Raw genomic sequence first — 12,814 nt, forward strand, 5'->3', positions numbered from 1 at the left:
GTATTCTGGCAGTTTGTGGAGTTCTCTTTATTGTGGCTTTTCCTCGCTGTGTGTGGGTTTGTACAGGTGGCTTGTCAAGGTTTCCTGGTTAGGGAAGCTTGTGTCGGTGTTCTGATGGGTGGAGCTGTATTTCTTCTCTTTGTTCAGTCGCGCTGTGGGGAGGGAGGGAGGGATGCTGCAAACAAATAACACTGGCGTGCGCTCACAGTGCCTCAGCCACACTGGGTCTGCCCCTGCTCACGGCGCGTGTAGCCTCCCTGCCCACACTGCTCGGGCTCTGGGTTGTTCCGCCGGGAACAATCCGAGGCTGGCCCTGGGTTGCATGTACCTCCCAGGTCCAAGCCGCTCAGGTTCAGGCACTCGGGTAGTCCTCAGAGGCGCAGACTCAGTTGGGCCTGAGTTTTGTGCTCTTCCCAGGTTCGAGCAGCTCAAGTGATGAGGTGTTTGGCGAGCGCCAATGCTGCGACTTATCGCCTCCCCGCCACTCGGTTATCTGGGTGTAAAACTGGCACACCTTCTCAGGCAGATGTTAACCGTCCAGACCCCCAAAAAGTTTTAGTTAGCAAAGAAGCCTGCTTACAGTTTTATAGATAATGTCTCTCTGGGGCTGCGATTGCCCCCTTCCGGCTCTGGCTGCCTGTCACCGGAGGGGGAAGGTCTGCAGCCGGCTATCTCTGTTCAATTCTTTGTTCCGTGCGCGGGCCTGGCGGTCTTAGGTTAGGGCTGGCTTTTCGCGTGGTAGATATCCCACAGTCTGGTTTGCTAGCCCAAATTATTTCGCTCAGATAGTGCTCAGGGTATTCAGGCCAGATTCTTACTCTAAGCGATGCAGCCCGCACTGCGCCTCCCTGCCCAGCCCCCGCTTGCTAATGGCGCGTGGAGGCGTCTGCGCTGCTTCTCCGCTGGGGGAGTTACCGTAGGACTCGCAATCTTCGAGTTTTAATTGTTTATTTATTTTTTCTTCCTGTTATGTTGCCCTCTGTGCTTCCAAAGCTCGGCACAGACTCGGCAGTGAGAAGGTTTCCTGGTGTTTGGAAAGTTCTCTCTTTTTAAGACTCCCTTCCCGGGACGGAACTCCGTCCCTCCCTCTTTTGTCTCTTTTTTTGTCTTTTATATTTTTTCCTACCTCCTTTCGAAGAGTTGGATTGCTTTTCTGGGTGCCTGATGTCCTCTGCCGGCATTCAGAAGTTGTTTTGTGGAATCTACTCGACGTTTAAATGCTCTTTTGATGAATTTGTGGGGGAGAAAGTGTTCTCCCTGTCCTACTCCTCCGCCATCTTGGCTCCTCCCTCCCCGGTCTTCCAATGTTCTTGTCTGGAGAATCCCATGGACAGAGGAGCCTGGTGGGCTACAGTCCGTGGACTCAAAAAGAGTCCGACACTACTTAGGGACTAAACAACAGCAACAATAATCACTTATCTATATCTACATCTAGATGTCATTTATCTATTAATAATCTGTTTGTATCTATCTACCATCTATTGATTCTCTACATTCTATCAAGCAATCATCTATTATTTTATTTTAAATATCCAGTTATTTGTGTGTTTATCTTACCACACCAGGTCTTAGCTGTGACCCACGGGATCTTCAGTTGCAGTAGGCGAACTCTTAGCTGTCCCAGGTGGGATCTAGTTCCCTGACCAGAGACCAAGCCCAGGTCCCCTGAATTGGGAGCAAGGCGTCTCAGCTACTGGACCACGAAGGGATTCCCTATTTTTATTTTTAAGACAGCCTGGAAATAGACTATTTTATTTATTTAACTTTGGCCACGCCCTGTGGATGTGGGATCTTAGTCCCCTGGCCAGGGATTGAACTCATGCCCTCTGCATTGGAAGCACGGAGTCTTAGCCACTCGACCACCAGGGAAGTCCCTATCTATCGTTTATACATATCATTTTTCGCTTACTTATCTATCTATCTGTCAATGTCTAATGTCCTCTATCTTTGTATCATTTCTCTCCCTCCTCCCACCTCTTTCCCTCCATCCAGGGCATTGAAAGGGAATTCCGAGAACACCCCCATCATTGCTTTCTAGGAGAACCATCTCCAGATGCTTTGTTTAGCTTGTCTTTGCTCTCAAGTTACTTGGACTCAACGGTTTGGAGGAAAGATTGTAAGAGAGGATCACTGAGTTCTAAAACCCACTGTCTGTTTTTGCATGGCCTCAGGATTTTTAAATGACTGACAAAAAACCCAAAGAAAATTAGCATTTTGTAACCCATGAAATGAGTTAAAACTCACACTTTTGCTTTTTCAAACTAAGTTTCATAGGATTATGGCCTTGCTCATAAGGTCATACATCACCGCTCCTGCTTTTGTGCTCTATGTGTGCTCAGTCAGATCTGACCCTTTGTGGGACCCATGGACTGTAGCCCACCAGGCTCCTCTGTGTCCATGGGAATTCCCAGGCAAGAATACTGGAGTGGGTTGGCAGTTCTTTCTCCAGGGAGTCTTCTTGACCTAGGGATTGAATCTGGGTCTTTCCCATCTCCTGCATGGGCAGGTGGGTTCTTCAGCCCTAGTGCTTCCTGGGAAGCCCTTGAGAGCACAACTGAGTGCCTGCAAAGAGAGCGAATGGCTCACCATATACTTACCGCTTTTCAGAACTCAGCTGTCATTTAGAACATGACAGGGACACCTAGCCGACTCTGAGAAGGCATTCAGAGAAAACACCCAAGGAAAGTTAGGTCTATGCTGACACAGAAAAAGTAAGGAACAGGCAGAAGGAGGGGACATTGGTGAGGGAACAGCAGCCAATGGCAGCCAGCTGAGTCGAGTCTTGGGGCAGAGGTGAGACGGAAGAGCACGTGATCAGTTAGTGTCTCTGTTTTTCTGTGAGGTATCCACGGAGGTTTAAGTGCAAGGGTATTTATTATTTACTTAAACAGCTTGGAGCTAGGAAGTCGCCAAACTATTTCATCAGCTCAACTGTAACAGGGGGTGAGTTAGCCTTTCTGTGATTTTGTTGTTTTAGTCTCATGCTTTGAAAGCTGTTTCTTCTCAGAAACAAAAAACCAAACCCCAAACTCAAAGAGGAAAAATTGCTAACATCACAATCATCTGTGTAACTTAAATCCCCAAACCAACCAACCAATATGAATGTTCATGCTTTTATACTTGCTTTCTGCTGCTGCTAAATCCCTTCAGTCATCTCTGACCCTGTGAGACCCCATAGATGGCAGCCCACCAGGCTCCGCCATCCATGGGATTTTCCAGGCAAGAATACTGGAGTGGGGTGCCATGGCCTTCTCCACTTGCTTTCTAGAATTTTTAAATTCCGCAGAGTTGGACACGCCTGAGCAACTTTCACTTTCACAAGGGCTATATTGAAGGAAAAAAATTCAGCATTTCTAGCCCTAGATCCATTTCCCATCCTGCAAGAACAACCACTCTAAGGAATTTACACATTACACATAAGCAAAATTTATTAAGTATCATCTCTGTTTGAATCACATCCTGTTCTAAATTGAAAAGAATGTTAAAACATTTATTCCCAAGTACTTCCCTGGCAGTCCAGTGGTTAAGACTTCGTCTCTCAATGAGGGGCTGTGAGTTCAAATCCTGGTTGGGGACCTACAATCCAACGTGCCGCATGGCTCAAAAAACCAAAACGTAAAACAGAAGCAAAATTGTAACAAATTCAATAAAGACTTAATATTAAAGCAAAACAAAAACCCGTGCTTATTTCCGAGTGTCTTCCGTGAGACAGTGCATAAAAGTAAGGATTTCTGGCTCAAAGATCAGACTCAGTGATCTCCAGGAGGCAGGGTGAGTAATATCCTCTAATTACAGTGTTGCAACGCTACCCAGAACATCCATGTCAAAAGGGACACTGCAGATGTGGTGAAATTAAGGGTCTTGGGTGGGGGCTTATCACAGGTTGTCACGGGCTGGGGGGGGGGGGCAATGTAGTCACCTGTTCTTTTTTTAAATACAATTTTATTTTTATTTATTTATTCATTTGGTTGCTGCTCACAGGCTTAGCTGCTTTGCAGCCTGTGGGATCTTAGTTCCCTGACCGGGCATCAAACACACATCCCCTGCGTGGCAGGGCAGATTCTTAACCCCTGGACCACCGGCAAGTTCCCAAAAGTATTCGTTAAAAAGGAATCAGGAGGGTGGGGGTGTGTGAGGCAAAAAGGGAGGAGGGAAGTAGAGGTCAGAGAGGAGAAGAGGCGCTCCCCTCCTGTGTCTGGAGGACGGAGCTCCAAGACAGGGAGCACAGGCAGAGTCTAGAAGCTTGAAAAGGCAAGAACACCAACGGGAAAGTAGCAAGTAGTGCAGGCTTGGGGACAGGGTTTAGACTTCTGCTCTCTAGAACTGAAAGAGTTCACATTGGGCTGCTCTCCTCCACGGTGCCTCTGGTACGTTGTTCAGGTTCGACAGGAAGCGAGTACACTGCTGCATCGGATGGGTGACCCAGCCAGGGCCCTGGAACCGCCACCCCCACAAGTGAGCACAGTGCTTTGATGCCAGCGGAGGGTCATCGGCACTTGTCAGTCCACTGGGGTGGGGGCTCATCTGACTTCTCTGAGGGACCCCCCCCCCCACCTCCCCCCTCCCCGGCTGCACCAGGCTTCAGCCAACAGGACGACCATGACCAGGAGAAGCAGGGCAGCCAGGCTCAGGCGGACTTGAGTCTCCACGGAAGGATGCCAAGCGGTAGGCGCTGAGAGAGAAGAGGTAGAAGGGCCGATTCCCGTTGGTGGTTGTTGATTAGTCACTCAGCTGTGTCCTTGTGACCCCATGGACTATGGCCCACCAGGTTCCTCCGTCCATGGGATTTCCCAGGCAAGGGTATTGAGTGAGTTGCCACGCCCTTCTCCAAGGCATCTTCCTGACCTGGGGATTGAACCTGGGTCTCTTACTTGGCAGGCAGATTCTCTACCACTGGGAGAGTCAGCTACCCACCAGGGAAGCTGTCCATGCCTCTAAAGGACCCTAAAACTCAAGCTCATTTCTGCAGATCTCTGGACCTGGTGGGAAGCCCGCCCAGCCCACTCCCTCGGGATACGCATTAAAAACCTTTCTTTCCTCCTGTCATTATGGGCGCTGTGCTGATACTGGACTTCTGGAGTCAAGAAAGACAGGACTGGGGTGCTGGAGGCTGCCAGTCCCTGCCCAGAGCCTGGCCTGCTCCTCGCTCAGTATCTCCTGTGATTTGACCATTCCCCAGCAGCAGACACGCTGGCCTCTGTTACCCGTGGGCTCCTGAGCACGTCTCTACCTCTGTGTCTTGGCCCAGGGCTGGTTCCTCTGCCTGTCCTGCGCTCTCTACAAGGATCACCCCTCTGATTTCATCCCAGTGTTTGTTAAAAATACACCCACGAGGGACTTGCTTGTTGAGCCCTCTTCTAAACCACTAGCCCCTTCTGTCAGTCTTGTTCTGTTACACTGTGTGACTCTGTTTTTCCCAACCAGTCATTATGTGACACGTTTTTATTCTAACAAAAATGAAAATACATATAACACACGTATTAATATAGTCTATGTAAATATTTTTCTGCAAAGCATATATGATATTTAATAATAGTTACATACATATAAAATACATATATATACATGGAGTTCCTTGTAGCTCAAACAGTAAACAATCTGCCTGCTATGCGAGAGACCAGGGTTCAATCCCTGGGTCAGGAAGATCCTCTGGAGAAGAGAATGGCAACCCACTCCAGTGTTCTTGCCTGGGAAATCCCATGGACAGAGGAGCCTGGTGGGCTACAGTTTGTGGGGTCACAGAGTCGGACACAACTGAACAACTAACACACACGTATATCCATATAATATATAACATATACATCTGCATCCATGCAGTTAACACTCCAGGTCAGAGAGAAGGGAACACAGAATCTCTTCTCAGTTTTCCACCTAAACTCAGTTACTCACCAGTTGAATGTCTGGGCTGTGTGATGCTGGGAGAGTCAGTAGTTCCTGAAAACAGAGGTGAAGTGGGAGAGGTCTTCCTTATTTCTGCTCAGTCAGGCTCTCACCTCCCAGAGTCCCAGGGACCCACATGGCCCGTCCCCGGCCCGTCCCTCAGAGATGTGTGTCTAAGCCGATGGCACTCAACACACCCCCTCTTTCGATCCTTTTCCCCAGCCAGTGCTTTAACTGCACAGAGTCAGCCCCCAGGGCGGGGAGCAGGTGGGTGGGCTGGGCTTCTTCCTCACCTTCGACCTGAAGCTGCAGTGGGTCACTGGGCTGAGACCACACGTAGGGGTTGTCGTGGAAGGCAGCGTAGCATCTGTAGGTCCCCGCCTGTGTGGAGGAGACTGGATTCAAGAGGAAGATGGTCTGGCGTCCTCCGTCCTGGGGGATGGAGCTTTGGTTCTGGGTGATGGGATCTCCATCTTCTTTGGTGAGGATAAATACATCATGGTTGAATTTGGAGAAACACTGCAACTTCACATTCTCCCCTGGAGCCACCACTGTGCCAGCCATGCTGGAGAGGGAGGGCTTGGAATAAGCTCCTGAGAAAGAAGGAAGTTCAGCGATGAAGGGAAGGGTCACGTAGGCACTGTCCCTTTTTGTCCCCTGGGAGCAGATGTGGCTCTGGTCTCTCTCCCCTCTTCACCTCCCCCCCCCCCCCCCCTTGAGGAAGTCTCTCGGCATCATCCCTGAGACCTCCCCAAGGACAAGGCTTGGTCCTCCTGCTTCCTGTCCCCGAAGCCTGGTCCTTCCCTCGGCAGAGGGGTCAGTCCCAGCTCCGCTGCCTCTGGGTCCCCCTCACCGGTCATCACCAGCTGCAGGGGGTCACTGAACTGGGACCAGCGGCCTCCTCTCTGATAGGAGCAGTGGTACAGCCCTGTCTTGTCTGTTGTAACCTCTGCAATATTCAAAGCGTTGGTCTTTCTGGATGTGATCTGTTCCTCTTTGTCCATGGGCTCAGGACTTCCCAGTCTTGATATCCTGTACCCCTCAGCTTGTTTAGGTCCTTGACACAGGAGGGTCACAGGACTCTTAGCTGGAACTGTGGATCCAGGCAGAGCTGTGATACGAGGTGGGGGGAGATTTCCTAGAACACAGGGAACAGGTAATAGACACACAAGCGTTTCTCCCTCCACCCTTCTGTTTCTCCCCGTCTTACAGCCCCTGCTCTAAAGTCTGAGTCCCCTCTTTCCAGCAGCCAAGAGACCTGATACCTGGCTTAAACCCTGCTGGGTCCTCAGGAGTATCACACAGAACACTCACCCTTCTGTGCCCAAGTGCTCTGGCTCAGACACAACCCTAGAAAGAAACACTCGGTGAGAACAGCCCCGCCTTAAAGAACCACCAGCCCTGCCCTCCTTAGCTGTCTATTTGTACCCAACCCTCTCTCCCCGACTGACCAAGACAGAGCAGCGAGGGAGGAACCATGGACATGATCCCGCATTCAGGCTGCCCACCAGCCTCAGCCCTGCTCCTCTGATGAAGGGCACACTGCTCCGTTGAGTGACCCACACTTACAGGAAGCTGTGCAGTTGCTTTCGGTTCTCAGCCCTGTAGTGAAGGCAGTTCACATCCTCTTCCTCCTGGGTTGGGAGTGGGGCATACAGACGTCGCTGACACCATGAAGATGTTGATCTGAATTCTCCTCTGTGGGCTTACTGGGTCATGGCTGGGCAGAGAGACCATGGTGTCAGGTTGAAACTTCAGAGGCCCGTGGCTCAGGAGGGCTTCCCTTATAACTGAGGAGACGACTGAAGGTTCCAACTCAGAGCAAGAGGTTGTTGTTGTTCACACTCAGTCGTGTCTGACTCTTTGAGACCCCATGGGCTGCAGCATGCCAGGCCTCCCTGTCCATCACTGTCTCCCAGAGTTTGCTCCCACTCATGTCCATTGCGGTTAGACAGGGCTTTCTTTCCTCTGACACTGTGGAAAATAGACATATCCATGTTTACCTGTCATCATCTGTCATTTTACTGTCTACTTATTTATCATCTATCAATCATGCATTTATTATGTATCCATCATTTACTATCATCTACCTAGCTACCATTTATTTATCTAATTCTACCATCTATCTATGGCCTTCTGTGGTGGCTCGTGGTGAAGCATTGCCTGCAATGCAGAGGACATGGGTTCTATCCGTGGGTCTGGAAGATCCCCTGGAGGAGGCAATAGCAACACTCTGCAATATTCTTGCCTGGAGAATCCCATGGACAGAGGAGCCTGGTGGGCTACAGTCCATGGTCGCAAAGAGTCCGACATGACTTAGTGACTAAAGAACAGAAACAACAATCACTTATCTATATCTACATCTAGACGTGAGTTATCCATTAATAATCTGTGTGTTATCTATCTACCATCTATCCATTGTCTACTGTCTATAAAGCAATCATCTATTATTTTATTTTTATTTTAAATATCCAGTTATTTGTGTGTATATCTGACCGCACCAGGTCTTACTTGTGGCCCATAGGGTCTTTAGTTGCAGCAGGTGAACTCTTAGCTGCCCCAGGTGGGATCTAGTTCCCTGACCAGAAACCAAGCCCAGGTCCCCTGAATTGGGAGCAAGGAGTCTCATCTACTGGACCACCAAGGAATTCTCTATTTTTATTTATATATTTTTAAAATTTAAATTTGTTTATTTTAATTAGAGGCTAATTACTTTACAATATTGTATTGGTTTTGCCATATATAAACATGAATCTGCCACGGGTGTACACATGTTCCCAATCCTGATCCCCCCTCCCACCTCCCTCCCCGTACCATCCCTCTGGGTCATCCCAGTGCACCAGCCCCAAGCATCCTGTATCCTGTGTTGAACCTGGAGTGGCGATTCGTTTCTTATATGATATTATACATGCTTCAATGCCATTCTCCCAAATCATCCCACCCTCTCCCTCTCCCACAGAGTCCAAAACACTGTTCTATACATCAGTGTCTCTTTTGCTGTCTTGTATACAGGGTTATGGTTACCATCTTTCTAAATTCCATATATATGCGTTAGTATAGTATTGGTGTTTTTCTTTCTGGCTTACTTCACTTTGTATAATAGGCTCCAGTTTCATCCACCTCATTAGAACTGATTCAAATGTATTCTTTTTAATGGCTGAGTAATACTCCATTGTGTATATGTACCACAGCTTTCTTATCCATTCATCTGCTGATGGACATCTAGGGTGCTTCCATGTCCTGGCTATTATAAACAGTGCTGCGATGAACATTGGGGTACACGTGTCTCTTTCCCTTTTGGTTTCCTCAGTGTGTATGCCCAGCAGTGGGATTGCTGAGTTGTATGGCAGTTCTATTTCCAGTTTTTTAAGGAATCTCCACACTGTTCTCCATAGTGGCTGAACTAGTTTGCATTCCCACCAACAGTGTAAGAGGGTTCCCTTTTCTCCACACCCTGTCCAGCATTTATTGCTTGTAGACTTTTGGATCGCAGCCATTCTGACTGGTGTGAAACGGTGCCTCATTGTGGTTTTGATTTGCATTTCTCTGATAATGAGTGATGTTGAGAATCTTTTGATGTGTTTGTTAGCCATCTGTATGTCTTTTTTGGAGAAATGTCTATTTAGTTCTTTGGCCCATTTTTTGATTGGGTCGTTTATTTTTCTGTAATTGAGCTGCAGGAGTTGCTTTATTTTATATTTTATATATTTTATATATTTTATATTTTATATATTTTATATTTATATATTTATATATTTTAAATATTTTATATTTTATATTTTTGAGATTATCAGTTGCTTCATTTGCTATTATTTTCTCCCATTCTGAAGGCTGTCTTTTCACCTTGCTAATAGTTTCTTTTGTTGTGCAGAAGCTTTTAATTTTAATTAGATCCCATTTGTTTATTTTTGCTTTTATTTCCAATATTCTGGGAGGTAGGTCATAGAGGATCCTGCTGTGATTTACGTTGGAGAGTGTTTTGCCTATGTTTGCCTCCTCTAGGAGTTTTATAGTTTCTGGTCTTACGTTTAGATCTGTAATCCATTTTGAGTTTATTTTTGTGTATGGTGTTAGAAAGTGTTCTAGTTTCATTCTTTTACAAGTGGTTGACCAGTTTTCCCAGCACCACTTGTTAAAGAGATTGTCTTTTCTCCATTGTATATTCTTGCCTCCTTTGTCAAAGGTAAGGTGTCCATAGGTGCGTGGGTTTATCTCTGGGCTTTCTATTTTGTTCCAGTGATCTATATGTCTGTCTTTGTGCCAGTACCATACTGTCTTGATGACTGTGGCTTTATAGTAGAGCCTGAAGTCAGGCAGGTTGATTCTGAAAATAGACTATTTTATGTACTTATTTAATTTTGGCCATGCCCTGTGGCATGTGAGATCTTACTGCCCCTGCCAAGGATTGAACCCATGCCCCCTGCATTGGAAGCACAGATCTTAACCACTGGACCACCGGGGAAGTCCCTATCCGTTGTTTATATGTATCATTTTTCGCTTACTTATCTATCTATCTGTCAATGTCTAATGTCCTCTATCTTTGTATCATTTCTATCCCTTGTCACACCTCTTTCCCTCCATGCAGGGCATTGAAAGGGAATCCTGAAAACGCTCCCATAACTGCTTTCTAGGAGAACCATCTCCATATGCTTTGTTTAGCTTGTCTTTGGTCTCAAGTTACTTGGACTCAACTGTATGGAGGAAAGATTCTAAGAGAGGATCATTGAGTTCTAAAACACACTGTCTGTTTTTGCATGGCCTCAGGATTTTTAAATGACGGAAGAAAAAAAAAAAAACAAAACAAAGAAAATGAGCATTTTGTAACCCAGGAAAATGATTTAAAATTCACACTTTTGCTTTTTCAAACTAAGTTTCATAGATTTATGGCCTTGCTCATATGGTCATACATCACCGCTCCGGCTTTTGTGTTGTATGTGAGCTCAGTCAGATCTGACCCTTTGTGTGACCCATGGACTGTAGCCCACCAGGCTCCTCTCTGTCCATGGGAATTCCCAGGCAAGAATACTGGAGTAGGTTGGCAGTTCTTTCTCTAGGGGATCTTCTTGACCTAGAGATTGAATGTGGGTCTTTCCCATCTCCTGCATGGGCAGGTGGGTTCTTCAGCCCTAGTGCTCCCTGGGAAGCCCTATGAGAGCACAACTGAGTGCCTGCAAAGAGAGCGAATGGCTCACCATATACTTACTGCTTTTCAGAACTCAGCTGTCATTTAGAACATGACAGGGACACCTAGCCAACTCTGAGGCATTCAGAGAAAACACCCAAGGAAAGTTAGGTATATGCTGACACAGAAAAAGTAAGGAACAAGCAGAAGGAGGGGACATTGGTGAGGGAACAGCAGCCAATGGCAGCCAGCTGAGTCGAGTCTTCGGGCAGAGGTGAGACTGAAGAGCACGTGATCAGTTAGTGTCTCTGTGTTTCTGTGAGGTATCCACGGAGGTTTAAGTGCAAGGGTATTTGTTATTTACTTAAACAGCTTGGAGCTAAGAAGTCGCCAAACTATTTCCTCAGCTCAACTATAAGAGGGGGTGAGTTAGCCTTTCTGTGATTCTGTTGTTTTAGTCTCACGCTTTGAAAGCTGTTTCTTCTCAGAAACAAAAACCCAAACCCCCAAATCCAAAGAGGAACAGTTGCTAACATCACAATCATCTGTGTAACTTAAATTCTCCAAACCAACCAACAAATATGAATGTTCATGCTTTTATACTTGCTTTCTTCTGCTGCTGCTAAGTCACTTCAGTCCTGTCCGACTCTGTGCAACCCCATAGACGGCAGCCCACCAGGCTCCCCCATCCCTGGGATTCTCCTGGCAAGAACACTAGAGTGGGCTGCCATTTCCTTCTCCAATGCATGAGAGTGAAAAGTGAAAGTGAAATCGCTCAGTCGTGTCCAACCCTCAGCGACCCCATGGACTGCAGCCCACCAGGCTCCTCCATCCATGGGGTTTTCCAGGCAAGAGTACTGGAGTGGGGTACCATCATCTTCTCCACTTGCTTTCTAGAATTTTTAAATTCTACAAAGAGTCAGACATGCCTGAGTGACTTTTCCTTTCACAAGGGCTATATTGAAGGAAAAAAAAAATCAGCATTTCTAGCCCTTGACCCATTTGCCACCCAGCAAGAAGAACCACTCTACGGAATGTACACATTACACATAAGCAAAGTTTATTAAGCATCATCTCTGTTTGAATCACATCCTGTTCTAAATTGAAAAGAGTGTTAAACATTTATTCCCAGGTACTTCCCTGGCAGTCCAGTGCTTAAGACTTTGTCTCCCAATGAGGAGTGCTGTGGGTTCAATCCCTGGTCGGGGACCTACGATCCAACATACTTCGTGGCCAAAAAACCAAAATGTAAAACAGAAGCAAAATTGTAACAAATTCAATAAAGACTTAAATATTAAAGCAAAACAAAAAACCTGCTTGTTTCAAAGTCTCTCCTGTGAGACAGTGCATAAAAGCAAGTATTTCTGGCTCAAAGATCAGACTCAGTGATCTCCAGGAGGCAGGGTGAGTAATAGCCCTCTAATTATAGTTTTGCAAAGCTACCCAGAACCTCCTTGTCAAAAGGGACACTGCCCCACTCCAGTACTCTTGCCTGGAAAATCCCATAGATGGAGGAGCCTGGTAGGCTGCAGTCCATGGGGTCGCAAAGAGTCAGACATGACTGAGCAACTTCTCTTTCACTTTTCACTTTCATGCATTGGAGAAGGAAATGGCAACCCACTCCAGTGTTCTTGCCTGGAGAATCCCAGGGATGGGAGAGTTGGGTGGGCTGCCGTCTATGGGGTCACACAGAGTCAGACACGACTGAAGTGACTTAGCAGCAGCAGCAGCAGCAGCAGCAGCAGATGTGGTGAAATTAAGGGTCTTGGGTGGGAGCTTATCGCAGGTTGTCGTGGGCAGGGGGTGGTGCCC

At 47.1% G+C, this 12,814-nt stretch overlaps 1 protein-coding gene across 5 annotated transcripts; it reads right to left on the minus strand.

Moving 5' to 3' along the window:
• Window positions 1-3,402: 3,402 nt before the first annotated feature.
• LOC147354658 (leukocyte immunoglobulin-like receptor subfamily A member 5) lies at window positions 3,403-7,782 on the minus strand. 5 transcript variants are annotated; one of them, XM_086354560.1, is made up of 6 exons: window positions 7,332-7,765; window positions 7,195-7,230; window positions 6,734-7,018; window positions 6,174-6,473; window positions 5,890-5,934; window positions 3,403-4,672 (listed from the first exon to the last, which is right to left on the minus strand). In XM_086354560.1, exons 1-6 carry the CDS (start codon window positions 7,363-7,365, stop codon window positions 4,521-4,523), a joined length of 852 nt encoding a protein of 283 aa, XP_086210686.1. In that variant the 5' UTR covers window positions 7,366-7,765; the 3' UTR covers window positions 3,403-4,520. The 5 variants fall into 5 exon arrangements, with proteins under 5 accessions (XP_086210686.1, XP_086210690.1, XP_086210689.1 ...); XM_086354564.1 differs by having other exon boundaries at window positions 7,450-7,756; XM_086354563.1 differs by having other exon boundaries at window positions 7,146-7,230; window positions 7,450-7,756.
• Between the last annotated feature and the right edge of the window lie 5,032 nt (window positions 7,783-12,814).

This window comes from Bos grunniens, chromosome 18, assembly GCF_055505025.1.
Source record: "Bos grunniens cultivar Pamir isolate PY7600 chromosome 18, Bosgru_T2T1.0, whole genome shotgun sequence".
NCBI lineage: Eukaryota > Metazoa > Chordata > Mammalia > Artiodactyla > Bovidae > Bos > Bos grunniens.